Source organism: Pristiophorus japonicus, unplaced genomic scaffold (genome assembly GCF_044704955.1).
Source record: "Pristiophorus japonicus isolate sPriJap1 unplaced genomic scaffold, sPriJap1.hap1 HAP1_SCAFFOLD_1264, whole genome shotgun sequence".
Lineage (NCBI taxonomy): Eukaryota > Metazoa > Chordata > Chondrichthyes > Pristiophoridae > Pristiophorus > Pristiophorus japonicus.
In genome coordinates, this window is record NW_027250930.1 from 1,926 (window position 1) to 16,919 (window position 14,994).

General features: G+C 56.9%; 1 protein-coding gene across 1 annotated transcript in view; it reads left to right on the top strand.

Moving 5' to 3' along the window:
* Positions 1-1,091: 1,091 nt before the first annotated feature.
* LOC139242226 (SCO-spondin-like) overlaps positions 1,092-14,994 on the top strand; it is a gene marked incomplete at both ends in the record, with an annotated part of 65,045 nt that continues 51,142 nt past the window's right edge. Inside the window, 2 exons of the mRNA XM_070870286.1 lie at positions 1,092-1,253; positions 9,365-9,478. Coding sequence (XP_070726387.1) covers positions 1,092-1,253; positions 9,365-9,478 — 276 coding nt within the window. The remainder of the gene's footprint in view (positions 1,254-9,364; positions 9,479-14,994) is intronic.

Genomic DNA, 14,994 nt, shown 5'->3' on the forward strand with positions numbered 1-14,994 from the left:
GGACGGGGCCCAGTTTAAGGGGCGGGGTCCAGTTTAACCAGTTTAAGGGGCGGGGCCCAGTTTAAGGGGCGGGGCCCAGTTTAACCAGTTTAAGGGGCGGGGCCCAGTTTAACCAGTTTAAGGGGCGGGGCCCAGTTTAAGGGACGGGGCCCAGTTTAACCAGTTTAAGGGGCGGGGCCCAGTTTAAGGGGCGGGGCCCAGTTTAACCAGTTTGAGGGGCGGGGCACAGGTTGAGGGGCGGGGCCCAGTTTAAGGGACGGGGCCCAGTTTAAGGGGCGGGGCCCAGTGTAACCAGTTTAAGGGGTGGGGCCCAGTTTAAGGGGCAGGGCCCAGTTTAACCAGTTTAAGTGGCGGGGCCCAGTTTAACCAGTTTAAGTGACGGGCCCAGTTTGAGGGGCGGGGCCAGGTTGAGGGGTGGGGCCCAGGGGGCCAGGTTGAAGGGTGGGGCCCAGTTTGAGGGGCGGGGCCCAGGGGGCCAGGTTGAAGGGTGGGGCCCAGTTTGAGGGGCGGGGCCCAGGTTGAGGGGCGGGGACCAGGGGGTGGGGCCCAGTTTGAGGGGCGGGACCCAGGGGGCGGGGCCAGGTTGATGGGCGGGGCCCAGGTTGAGGGGCGGGGCCCAAGGGGCGTGGCCCAGGTTGGGGGGTGGGGCCAGGTTGAGGGGCGGGGCCCAGGGGGCATGGCCCAGGTTGGGGGGTGGGGCCCAGTTTGAGGGGTGGGCCCAGGGGGCGGGGCCCAGGTTGAGGGGCGGGGCCCAAGGGGCGTGGCCCAGGTTGGGGGTGGTGCCAGGTTGAGGGGCGGGGCCCGGTTGAGGGGCGGGGCCCAGGGGGCATGGCCCAGGTTGGGGGGTGGGGCCCAGTTTGAGGGGCGGGGCCCAGGTTGAGGGGTGGGGCCAGGTTGAGGGTCGGGGCCCAGGGGGCGGGCCCAGGTTGAGGGGCGGGGCCCAGGGGGCATGGCCCAGGTTGGGGGGTGGGGCCAGGTTGAGGGTCGGGGCTCAGGGGGCGGGCCCAGGTTGAGGGGTGGGCCCAGGGGGCGGGCCCAGTTTGAGGGCCGGGGCCAGTCCCCAGGTAACGCTGTTCCTGCCCGTGTTACAGATGACTGTCACTGGGGCTCCTGGGGTCTGTGGAGTCCGTGCCGTGAGCCTTGCAGTGGTGGATTCCGCATCAGACAACGCTCCCTCAGACAACCACAGGACACTGGCACATGCCGAGGGCCCAAGTTCCAATCAGAAAGTTGCAACACTGCCAAGTGCCCAGGTGAGGGAGCTGAAAATGATTATTGCTTCTCACATTGCGAAGAAGGGATTGACTTGTATTTACATCAATGTCCGTCGTGCACCTAACCCGGTTGGTGAGCTGCAGGCTCACATTGCCACATGGGATTGTGACGTAACTACATTCACAGCTCAAACAAGACCAGGAATGGGTTGTTAATATTCCCGGTTCCCAATATTGAGAAATGATGGAGAAGGAAAACGAGGAGTGGATGTGGCAGTATTGATCAATAAATAGAAAGGATTTACTCGATGTTTCTACAGCTGTAACTTGGGTTTCTCTGTGTCCGTTCACGGGAGTTCTGTACCTGCCGCTCCAGACCCCAGCCCACCACTTCCACTTCTCTCTCCCACTTTTTCTTTTCTCTCAATCCCTCCCCAAGGTCTCTCCTGTTGTCGTGCCTCCTTTAAGAACATAAGAAATAGGAGCAGGAGTCGGCCATTCGGCCCCTCGAGCCTGTTCCGCCAATCAATAAGCTCCACTTCCCTGCCCGCTCCCCACATCCCCTTATCGTTTAAGAAACTGTCTATTTCTGTCAAATATATTCAATGTCCCGGCCTCCACAGCTCTCTGAGGCAGCGAATTCCACAGATTTACAACCCTCTGAGAGAAGAAATTCCTCCTCATCTCAGTTTTAAATGGGCGGCCCCTTATTCTAAGACCATGCCCCCTAGTTCTAGTCTCCCCCATCAGTGGGAACATCCTCTCTGCATCCACCTTGTCGAGCCCCCTCATAATCTTATACGTTTCGATAAGATCACCTCTCATTCTTCTGAATTCCAATGAGTAGAGGCCCAACCGACTCAACCTTTCCTCATAAGTCAACCCCCTCATCTCCGGAATCAACCGAGTGAACCTTCTCTGAACTGCCTCCAAAGCGAGTAACATCTGTGGTTGGGAAAATGTTGGAGTCCATTGGAAGTTCAAATACACCACATCCACTGGTTCCCCTTTATCCACCCTGTTCATTACATCCTCAAAGAACTCCAGCAAATTTGTCAAACATGATTTCCCCTTCATAAATCCATGCTGACTCTGCCTGACCGAATTATGCTTTACCAAATGTCCTGCTACTGCTTCTTTAATAATGGACTCCAACATTTTCCCAACCACAGATGTTACTAACTGGTCTGTAGTTTCCTGCTTTTTGTCTGCCTTCTTTTTTAAATAGGGGCATTACATTTGCAGTTTTCCAATCTGCTGGGACCTCCCCAGAATCCAGGGGATTTTGGTAAATTACAACCAATGCATCCACAATCCCTGCCACTACTTTTCTTAAGATCCTAGGATGCAAGTCATCAGGTCCAGGGGATTTATCTGCCTTTAGTCCCATTATCTTACTGAGTACACCTCTTTAGTGATTGTAATTGTGTTAAGTTCCTCCCCCCATAGCCCCTTGACTATCCACTGTTGGGATATTGTTAGTGTCCTCGACCATAAAGACTGATACAAAATATTTGTTCAGAGTTTGTGCCATCTCCATGTTCCCCATTACTAATTCCCCGGTCTCACCCTCTAAGGGACCAACATTTACTTTAGCCACTCTTTTCCTTTTTATACACCTAAAGAAACTCTTGCTAACTGTTTTTATATTTCGTGCTAGTTTACTTTCATAGTCCATCTCCCCTTTCTTAATCATTTTTTTAGTCGTTCTTTGCTGACTTTTAAAAGCTTCCCAATCTTCTGCCCTCCCACTAGTTTAGACCACTTTGTATGCCCTTGTTTTTAATTGGATACCGTCCTTTAGTTCTTTAGTTAGCCATGGCTGGCTATCTTTTCTCTTACACCCTTTTCTCCTCACTGGAATATATTTTTCTTGAGAATTGTGAAATATCTCCGTAAATGTACACCACTGTTCATCAACCGTCCTACACTTTAATCTACTTTCCCAGTCCACTTCACCCAACTCTGCCCTCATACCTCCATAGTCTCCTGTATTTAAGCTCAGTACATTGGTTAGAGATCCAACTTTCTCACCCTCTATCTGAATGTGAAACTCAACCATGCTATGGTCACTCATTCCGAGGGATCCTTTACTAGGAGATTGTTTATTAATCCTGTCTCATTACACAGGACCACACCTTTACATCTCTCCTCTCTCAGATACTCTGTCCTCCAGAAGCCTGGCCCCAATCCTTCCTACCCTCCTGCCCCCGTCCCAGACTTGACTCCCTCCTGGATAACCCCACAGCTTCCCTCGGTGCCTCTCTTGGCATCGTATGATGGGCCCATCGAGGCACTCGTCACTGCCTCCTCACGAGTAACAACCCCGACTGTCCCATCCTACTCTCTCACCGCCCTTCCCTCCCAGCGCGCCCGTGGGGGGCTAACCTTACCAATCTCTCCCCGCGCTGACCCTGGACACAGGCAGTAGATCAGTTATCACCCACCCTCTCCGCGTCTCCCTCCGGAACGTCCGTCCGCTTGTGAACAAGGCCCTTGCCATCCATGAGCTGATCATGGATGATTCATCGACATCATGGCCCTGACGGAGACTTGGCCGACACCTTACCTTTAAACAAAGCCTCACTGCCTGGCGATACCTTCCACCACTTGCCTCGCCCAGATCGCCGTGGTGACAGTATGGCTCTCATCACCAAATCACACCGTGGTCTGTCCCCCTAGCCCTCCAGCTTTGAACATCTCACCTTATTCCACCACTCTCATTTCTCATTTAAAATTCTTCTTCTCCACGACCCACCCAGATATGATAAAAATGTTATCACCGAGATAGTTTCACTGCTTTCCTCCCTCAGCCTCTGCACCGAGCGCCTTCTCATCCTCAGTGATTTCAACCTCCATCTCAATTCATCTTGCTCCCTCTGCTCTGAGTTCATTCCCCTCCCATCCTCCCTGAATCTCGCCCTCCATGTCAACTCCCCAACCCATATTTACAGCCAGCCCCTTGACCTTGCCATCTCTCGTGGCCTCGCTATTCCCATTGTAGCAATTGCAGATAAGGCCATCTCTGACCACTTCCTCGTATCGCTCTCCACCCACACCCCACTTCCCCCACCCAACCCTAATTCCTTCTGCATCAGCCCCTGGAAAACATTCTCTCCCGACTCTCTTACAACCTCACTTATCAACTCCAAACTGTCCGGCCCTTGGCTCTCCATTCACCGTGACTTTTCTGTTTAACATCACCCTCACCACCACCGTTAATGCCCCAGTCCCTACTAAAACCATTCCTCTCTCTCTGGCCATTCCCCCCGGTACAGCTCTCATCTTCCTCACCACCACCGTTAATGCCCCAGTCCCTACTAAAACCATTCCTCTCTCTTTGGCCATTCCCCCCGGTACAGCCCACATCTTCCTCACCACCACCGTTAATGCCCCGTCCCTACTAAAACCATTCCTCTCTCTCTGGCCATTCCCCCCGGTACAGCTCTCATCTTCCTCACCACCACCGTTAATGCCCCAGTCCCTACTAAAACCATTCCTCTCTCTCTGGCCATTCCCCCCGGTACAGCTCTCATCTTCCTCACCACCACCGTTAATGCCCCAGTCCCTACTAAAACCATTCCTCTCTCTCTGGCCATTCCCCCCGGTACAGCTATCATCTTCCTCACCACCACCGTTAATGCCCCAGTCCCTACTAAAACCATTCCTCTCTCTCTGGCCATTCCCCCGGTACAGCCCACATCTTCCTCACCACCACCGTTAATGCCCCAGTCCCTACTAAAACCATTCCTCTCTCTCTGGCCATTCCCCCGGTACAGCCCACATCTTCCTCACCACCACCGTTAATGCCCCAGTCCCTACTAAAACCATTCCTCTCTCTCTGGCCATTCCCCCGGTACAGCTCTCATCTTCCTCACCACCACCGTTAATGCCCCAGTCCCTGCTAAAACCATTCCTCTCTCTCTCTGGCCATTCCCCCGGTACAGCCCACATCTTCGCTGCCTCAAGTCCAAGGGACACAGACTTGAATGGATGTGGCGGACAACAGGTTCAGCCATTCACTGCCAGATCTGGCTGTACCACGTAAAGCATTCTCCGGTCTTACTCTTGTCTGCCAAAACTGCTCACTATTCCAGGATCATTCTGAAATGCAAAGATAACCCCGAGCTACTATCTCTACTGTTAACCATCTCCTTAAACCCCTCTCCCCTGTCTCCACCACACTCACCTCCAACAAGTGCGAGGAGCTCATTGACATCTTTGTCTCACAGATTGAGACCCTCCGCCCAGCTGCCTCTGTGAGTTCCCTCCTTCCCCAGCCCACTGGGCCAACCTTCCTCTGAGGTTTCTCCCTGCCCTAGTCATGAACTCTCATCTCCCGCCAGTTTCTCTCTGATCTCCCCTCATGACCTCTCTGAGCTCATCCTGTCCATGAGACCCACTTCCTGCTCCCTTGACCCAATTCTCACCAAACCGCTGACCACCTAACTTCCTGTTCTGTTCGCCGACATTGTTAACGGTTCTCTCTCCTCAGGTACTGTTCCTCTCTCCCTCAAATCTGCCGTAATCACCCCTCTCCTCAAAAAACCAACCCTCGAACCTTCACCTTTGCAAACTACAGCCCTATCTCTAACTTCCCTTTCCTCTCAAATCCTTGAACATGTTGTCGGCTCCCAAATCCGTGCCCATCTTTCCCGGAACTCCATGTTTCAATCCCTCCAATCTGGTTTCCGCCCCTGCCTCAGTACCAAACGGCTCACATCAAAGTCACAAAGTGACATCCTGTGTGACAGTGACAAAGGTAAACTATCCCTTCTCGTCCTCCTCGACCTGTCTGCAGCCTTTGACACAGTGACCTCTCCATCCTCCTCCAACACCTCTCCACCATGGTCCAGCTGGGTGGGACAGCACTCGCCTGGTTCCTCCTCCAACACCTCTCCACCATGGTCCAGCTGGGTGGGGCTGCACTCGCCTGGTTCCATCCTCCAACACCTCTCCACCATGGTCCAGCTGGGTGGGACTGCACTCGCCTGGTTCCATCCTCCTCCAACACCTCTCCACCATGGTCCAGCTGGGTGGGGCTGCACTCGCCTGGTTCCATCCTCCAACATCTCTCCACCATGGTCCAGCTGGGTGGGACAGCACTCGCCTGGTTCCATCCTCCTCCAACACCTCTCCACCATGGTCCAGCTGGGTGGGACTGCACTCGCCTGGTTCCATCCTCCTCCAACACCTCTCCACCATGGTCCAGCTGGGTGGGACTGCACTCGCCTGGTTCCATCCTCCTCCAACACCTCTCCACCATGGTCCAGCTGGGTGGGACTGCACTCGCCTGGTTCCTCCTCCAACACCTCTCCACCATGGTCCAGCTGGGTGGGACTGCACTCGCCTGGTTCCATCCTCCTCCAACACCTCTCCACCATGGTCCAGCTGGGTGGGACTGCACTCGCCTGGTTCCATCCTCCTCCAACACCTCTCCACCATGGTCCAGCTGGGTGGGACTGCACTCGCCTGGTTCCATCCTCCAACACCTCTCCACCATGGTCCAGCTGGGTGGGACTGCACTCGCCTGGTTCCATCCTCCAACACCTCTCCACCATGGTCCAGCTGGGTGGGATTGCACTCGCCTGGTTCCATCCTCCTCCAACACCTCTCCACCATGGTCCAGCTGGGTGGGACTGCACTCGCCTGGTTCCTCCTCCAACACCTCTCCACCATGGTCCAGCTGGGTGGGACAGCACTCGCCTGGTTCCATCCTCCAACACCTCTCCACCATGGTCCAGCTGGGTGGGACTGCACTCGCCTGGTTCCATCCTCCTCCAACACCTCTCCACCATGGTCCAGCTGGGTGGGACTGCACTCGCCTGGTTCCATCCTCCAACACCTCTCCACCATGGTCCAGCTGGGTGGGACTGCACTCGCCTGGTTCCATCCTCCAACACCTCTCCACCATGGTCCAGCTGGGTGGGACTGCACTCACCTGGTTCCATCCTCCTCCAACACCTCTCCACCATGGTCCAGCTGGGTGGGACTGCACTCGCCTGGTTCCATCCTCCAACACCTCTCCACCATGGTCCAGCTGGGTGGGACTGCACTCGCCTGGTTCCATCCTCCTCCAACACCTCTCCACCATGGTCCAGCTGGGTGGGACTGCACTCACCTGGTTCCATCCTCCTCCAACACCTCTCCACCATGGTCCAGCTGGGTGGGACTGCACTCGCCTGGTTCCATCCTCCAACACCTCTCCACCATGGTCCAGCTGGGTGGGACTGCACTCGCCTGGTTCCATTCTTATCCATCGAATTGTAGTCAGAGAATCACCTGCAACAGCTTCTCTTCCCACCCCCCATCGTTACCTCTGGTGTCCCCCCAGGATCAGTCCTTGGCCCTCGGTGACATCATCCAGAAACACGGAGTCAGTTCCTACATGTACGCTGAGACACCCAGCTCTACCTCACCCCCACTTCTCTCCACCCCTCACAGTCTCTAAATTGTCCGACTGCTTGTCCAACATCCAGTTCTGGATGAGCAGAAATTTTCTCCCATTGAATATTGGGAAGACCTGTCCCATTGTTTTCAGTCCCCGCCACAAACTCCGTTCCCTGGCCACCAACTCCATCCCTCTCCCCAACTTCTGTCTGAGGCTGAACCTCACTGTTCCCAACCTTGGTGCTGTATTTGTTTTAGTTATGCCACATATCCACCTCTGTAACATCGCCCGTCTCCGCCCTTGCCTCAGCTCATCTGATGATGAAACCCTCATCAATGCCTTTATTACCTCTAGACTTGACTATTCCAACGCATTTCTGGCTGGCCTCCCACATTCTACCCTACGTAAGCTTGAGGTCATCCAAAACACAGCAGTCCGTGTCCTAACTCGCACCGAGTCCCACTCACCCATCACCCCCTGTGCTCGCTGACCCGTGTCCTAACTCGCACCCAGTCCCACTCACCCATCACCCACTGTGCTCACTGACCCGTGTCCTAACTCGCACCAAGTCCCACTCACCCATCACCCCCTGTGCTCACTGACCCGTGTCCTAACTCGCACCAAGTCCCACTCATCCATCACTCCCTGTGCTCACTGACCCGTGTCCTAACTCGCACCAAGTCCCGCTCACCCATCACCCCCTGTGCTCACTGGCCCGTGTCCTAACTCGCACCAAGTCCCGCTCACCCATCACCCCCTGTGCTCGCTGATCTACATTGGCTCCTGGTTAAGCAATGGCTTGATTTCAAAATTCTCATCCTTGTTTACAAATCCCTCCATGGCCCTCGCCCCTCCCTATCTCTGTAATCTCCTCCGGCCCCACAACCCCCCCGAGATCTCTGCACTCCTCTAATTCTGCCCTCCTGACCATCCCTGATTATAATTGCTCCACCATCGGTGGCCGTGCCTTCAGCTGCCTGGGCCCCAAGCTCTGGAACTCCCTCCCTAAACCTCTCCGCCCCTCTCCCTCTCTCCTCCTTCAAGACGCTCCTTAAAATCTTCCTCTTTGACCCAGCTTTTGGTCATCTGCCGTAATTTCTTCTTATCTGGCTTGGGGTCAAATTTTATTTTTGTCTTTTAACACTACCTGTGAAGCGCCTTGGGCTGTTCTTCTACGTAAAAGGCGCTATATAAATGCAAGTTATTGAATCTATTTGGTTTGAGTTGAGGAACGGATGGGATAGTGTAGAGAGAGCTTTACTCTGTATCTAACCCCGTGCTATACCTGCCCTGGGAGTGTTTGATGGGACAGTGTAGAGGGAGCTTTACTCTGTATCTAACCCCGTGCTGTACCTGCCCTGGGAGTGTTTGATGGGACAGTGTAGAGAGAGCTTTACTCTGTATCTAACCCCCGGTACCTGCCCTGGGAGTGTTTGATGGGACAGTGTAGAGGGAGCTTTACTCTGTATCTAACCCCGTGCTGTACCTGCCCTGGGAGTGTTTGATGGGACAGTGTAGAGGGAGCTTTATTCTGTAACCTGTACCTGAGCGATTATACTGGGATCCAGATAGTGATCAGATCTCCCACAGCTCCCCTGGGCCCAGTTACTGTAGGTTCAGGTTCTGACAGAAAGGTATGATTCCAGTCGAGAGATTCTCTCTCTGCGTTCCCTGTGGCTTGCTGTGCACCTGATGTGAAAATTACCAACACAAATGTCAAGCCCGCACAGTGTGATTTCCAACTGTTGTCTCTTTTCAGGAGAGCTCTGTGAAGACCGAGGAAAAGAGTTTGTGTCGTGTGCGAACCACTGCCCAAGGACCTGTACCGACCTCTGGGACCATGTGCAGTGTCTGCAGGGAAGATGCAAACCTGGTACGGCAATTCACAATCACTACCTCACTCACATTAGCACACTGCGCGAGACTAACCGGGTCACTCTAGGTGTGGGACTGACCGGGTCACTCCAGGTGTGGGACTGACCAGGTCACTCCAGGTGTGAGACTGACCGGGTCACTCCAGGTGTGGGACTGACCGGGTCACTCCAGGTGTGGGACTGACCGGGTCACTCCAGGTGTGAGACTGACCGGGTCACTCCAGGTATGGGACTGACCGGGTCACTCCAGGTGTGGGACTAACCGGGTCACTCCAGGTGTGGGACTGACCAGGTCACTCCAGGTGTGGTACTGACCAGGTCACTCCAGGTGTGGGACTGACCGGGTCACTCCAGGTGTGAGACTGACCGGGTCACTCCAGGTGTGAGACTGACCGGGTCACTCCAGGTGTGAGACTGACCGGGTCACTCCAGGTGTGAGACTGACCGGGTCACTCCAAGTGTGGGACTGACCGGGTCACTCCAGGTGTGAGACTGACCGGGTCACTCCAGGTGTGAGACTAACCTGGTCACTCCAGGTGTGAGACTAACCTGGTCACTCCAGGTGCGAGACTAACCGGGTCACTCCAGGTGTGTGACTGACCGGGTCACTCCAGGTGTGTGACTGACCGGGTCACTCCAGGTGTGAGACTGACCGGGTCACTCCAGGTGCGAGACTGACCGGGTCACTCCAGGTGTGGGACTAACCGGGTCACTCCAGGTGTGAGACTAACCGGGTCACTCCAGGTGTGAGACTAACCTGGTCACTCCAGGTGTGGGACTAACCGGGTCACTCCAGGTGTGTGACTGACCGGGTCACTCCAGGTGTGTGACTGACCGGGTCACTCCAGGTGTGAGACTGACCGGGTCACTCCAGGTGCGAGACTAACCGGGTCACTCCAGGTGCGGGACTAACCGGGTCACTCCAGGTGTGAGACTAACCGGGTCACTCCAGGTGTGAGACTAACCTGGTCACTCCAGGTTTGAGACTAACCGGGTCACTCCAGGTGTGAGACTGGCCAGGTCATTCCAGGTGTGAGACTAACCGGGTCACTCTAGGTGTGAGACTAACCGGGTCACTCCAGGTGTGGGACTAACCGGGTCACTCCAGGTGTGGGACTGTAACAGACACACTCCCGGTGTGGGACTGTAACAGACACACTCCTGGTGTGGGACTGTAACAGACACACTCCAGGTGTGGTACTGTAACAGACACACTCCAGGTGTGGGACTGTAACAGACACACTCCCGGTGTGGGACTGTAACAGACACACTCCAGGTGTGGGACTGTAACAGACACACTCCAGGTGTAGGACTGTAACAGACACACTCCCGGTGTGGGACTGTAACAGACACACTCCAGGTGTGGGACTGTAACAGACACACTCCAGGTGTGGGACTGTAACAGACACACTCCCGGTGTGGGACTGTAACAGACACACTCCAGGTGTGGGACTGTAACAGACACACTCCAGGTGTAGGACTGTAACAGACACACTCCCGGTGTGGGACTGTAACAGACACACTCCAGGTGTGGGACTGTAACAGACACACTCCAGGTGTAGGACTGTAACAGACACACTCCAGGTGTGGGACTGTAACAGACACACTCCAGGTGTAGGACTGTAACAGACACACTCCAGGTGTGGGACTGTAACAGACACACTCCCGGTGTGGGACTGTAACAGACACACTCCAGGTGTGGGGCTGTAACAGACACACTCCCGGTGTGGGACTGTAACAGACACACTCCAGGTGTGGGGCTGTAACAGACACACTCCCGGTGTGGGACTGTAACAGACACACTCCAGGTGTGGGACTGTAACAGACACACTCCCGGTGTGGGGCTGTAACAGACACACTCCAGGTGTGGGACTGTAACAGACACACTCCAGGTGTGGGACTGTAACAGACACACTCCCGGTGTGGGACTGTAACAGACACACTCCCGGTGTGGGACTGTAACAGACACACTCCAGGTGTGGGACTGTAACAGACACACTCCAGGTGTGGGGCTGTAACAGACACACTCCCGGTGTGGGACTGTAACAGACACACTCCAGGTGTGGGACTGTAACAGACACACTCCCGGTGTGGGGCTGTAACGGACACACTCCAGGTGTGGGACTGTAACAGACACACTCCAGGTGTGGGGCTGTAACGGACACACTCCCGGTGTGGGACTGTAACAGACACACTCCAGGTGTGGGACTGTAACAGACACACTCCCGGTGTGGGACTGTAACAGACACACTCCCGGTGTGGGACTGTAACAGACACACTCCAGGTGTGGGACTGTAACAGACACACTCCAGGTGTGGGACTGTAACAGACACACTCCCGGTGTGGGACTGTAACAGACACACTCCCGGTGTGGGACTGTAACAGGCAGATTTCAGTCTGGGAGTAGCTTGTTTCAGTGTACGAGATGACCCTGGTCAAGATCAGTGAGTGGGAGATGGGCCGGTCGTGAGATCAGAGAATCCGAGAATGGTTACAGCACGGAAGGTCCATCGAGCCCATGCCGGCTCCCTGCCAGTCCCACTGCCCGCCCATTCCCCACATCCCTGCAGATTTTGTTCCCTTTTGAAAGCCATGACTGAATCGGCCTCCCCCGCCCTCTCAGGCCGTGTATTCCAGATCCTAAACACTCGCTGTGTAAGCAAGTTTTCTTATATCCCCTCTGGTTCTTCCGTCAATCGCCTTAAATCTGTCCCCTCTGGTTCTCGACCCTTCCCCCAATGGAACAGTCTCTCTCGACCTCTGTCCAGACCACTCATGATTGTGAACACCTCGATCAAATCTCCTCTCAACCTTCTCTGCTCCAAGGGGAACAACCCCAGCTTCTCCAGTCTATCCCCGTCACTGAAGTCCCTCATCCCTGGAACCATTCTCGGAAATCCCCTCTGCACCCTCTCTAAGGCCGGAACATCCTTCCTACAGTGCGGGGCCCAGAATTGGACACAATACTCCAGCTGGGGCTGAACCGGTGTTTTATACAGGTCCATCACCATTCCCACGGGCAGCACTCTGTCGCTGCATTTTCGGCTTTGCTGATTTCGGGCAGTAAAGTTTCCCCTCAGTCAGCATTATTGTTCATCTGGGCCCTAGTGTGGGGCGGGGGGGGGGGGTTACACCACTCTCTCAGGGGGGGGGGGGCGAGGGGAGGGGTTACACCACTCTCTCAGGGGGGGGGGGCGAGGGGAGGGGAGGGGTTACACCACTCTCTCAGGGGGGGGGGGAGGGGTTACACCACTCTCTCAGGGGGGGGGGGCGAGGGGAGGGGAGGGGTTACACCACTCTCTCAGGGGGGGGGGGAGGGGTTACACCACTCTCTCAGGGGGGAGGGGAGGGGTTACACCACTCTCTCAGGGGGGGGGGGGAGGGGTTACACCACTCTCTCAGGGGGGGGGGTTACACCACTCTCTCGGGGGGGGGGGTTACACCACTCTCTCAGGGGGGGGGGGGGCGGGGGGGGTTACACCACTCTCTCAGGGGGGGGGGTTACACCACTCTCTCAGGGGGGGGGGTTACACTACTCTCTCAGGGGGGGGGGGCGAGGGGAGCGGTTACACCACTCTCTCAGGGGGGGGGGGGCGAGGGGAGGGGTTACACCACTCTCTCAGGGGGGGGGGGCGAGGGGGTTACACCACTCTCTCAGGGGGGGGGGGCGAGGGGGTTACACCACTCTCTCAGGGCGAGGGGAGGGGTAACACTACTCTCTCAGAGGGGATTGGGGTTACACTCTCAGGGCGAGGGGGTGGGTTACACTCTCTCTCAGGGGGTGGGGGTTACACTCTCTCTCGGGGGGGGGGTTACACTCTCTCTCGGGGGGGGGGGTTACACACCTCTCTCGGGGGGGGGGGGGTTACACTCTCTCTCAGCGGGGGGGTTACACTCTCTCTCAGGGGGTGGGGGTTACACTCTCTCTCGGGGGGGGGGGTTACACACCTCTCTCGGGGGGGGGGTTACACTCTCTCTCGGGGGGGGGGGGTTACACACCTCTCTCGGGGGGGGGTTACACACCTCTCTCGGGGGGGTGCGGTTACACACCTCTCTCGGGGGGGGTTACACACTCTCTCGGGGGGGGGAGTTACACTCCTCTCTCGGGGGGGGGTGGGTTACACTCTCTCTCGGGGGGGGGGCTACACTCTCTCTCTGGGAGGGGGTTACACTCTCTCTCTGGGGGGGAGGGTTACACACCTCTCTCGGGGGGGTGGGGAGGGTTACACTCTCTCTCGGGGGGGGGTTACACTCTCTCTCGGGGGGGGGGTTACACTCTCTCTCGGGGGGGGGGAGGTTACATTCTCTCTCGGGGGGGGGGGTTACACTCTCTCTCGGGGGGGAGGGATACACTCTCTCTCGGGGGGGGGGGGGGGTTACACTCTCTCTCGGGGGGGGGGTTACACTCTCTCTCGGGGGGGGGTTACACTCTCTCTCGGGGGGGGGTTACACTCTCGGGGGGTGTGGGGAGGGTTACACTCTCTCTCGGGGGGCTGGGGAGGGTTACACTCTCTCTCGGGGGGGGGGGTGGGGTTACACTCTCTCTCGGGGGGCTGGGGAGGGTTACACTCTCTCTCGGGGGGGGGGGTGGGGTTACACTCTCTCTCGGGGGGGTGGGGAGGGTTACACTCTCTCTCGGGGGGGGGGTTACACTCTCTCTCGGGGGGGTGGGGAGGGTTACACTCTCTCTCGGGGGGGTGGGGAGGGTTACACTCTCTCTCGGGGGGGTGGGGAGGGTTACACTCTCTCTCGGGGGGGGGGGTTACACTCTCTCTCGGGGGGGAGGGTTACACTCTCTCTCGGGGGGGGGTTACACTCTCTCTCGGGGGGGGGTTACACTCTCTCTCGGGGGGGGGGGGAGGGTTACACTCTCTCTCGGGGGGGTGGGGAGGGTTACACTCTCTCTCGGGGGGCTGGGGAGGGTTACACTCTCTCTCGGGGGGGTGGGGAGGGTTACACTCTCTCTCGGGGGGCTGGGGAGGGTTACACTCTCTCTCGGGGGGGGGGGTGGGGTTACACTCTCTCTCGGGGGGGTGGGGAGGGTTACACTCTCTCTCGGGGGGGGGGTTACACTCTCTCTCGGGGGGGTGGGGAGGGTTACACTCTCTCTCGGGGGGGTGGGGAGGGTTACACTCTCTCTCGGGGGGGTGGGGAGGGTTACACTCTCTCTCGGGGGGGGGGGTTACACTCTCTCTCGGGGGGGGGGGTTACACTCTCTCTCGGGGGGGTGGGGAGGGTTACACTCTCTCTCGGGGGGGGGGGTTACACTCTCTCTCGGGGGGGGGTTACACTCTCTCTCGGGGGGGTGGGGAGGATTACACTCTCTCTCGGGGGGGGGGTTACACTCTCTCTCGGGGGGGGGTTACACTCTCTCTCGGGGGGGTGGGGAGGATTACACTCTCTCTCGGGGGGGGGGTTACACTCTCTCTCGGGGGGGGGAGGGTTACACTCTCTCTCGGGGGGGGGGGAGGTTACACTCTCTCTCGGGGGGGGGGGAGGTTACACTCTCTCTCGG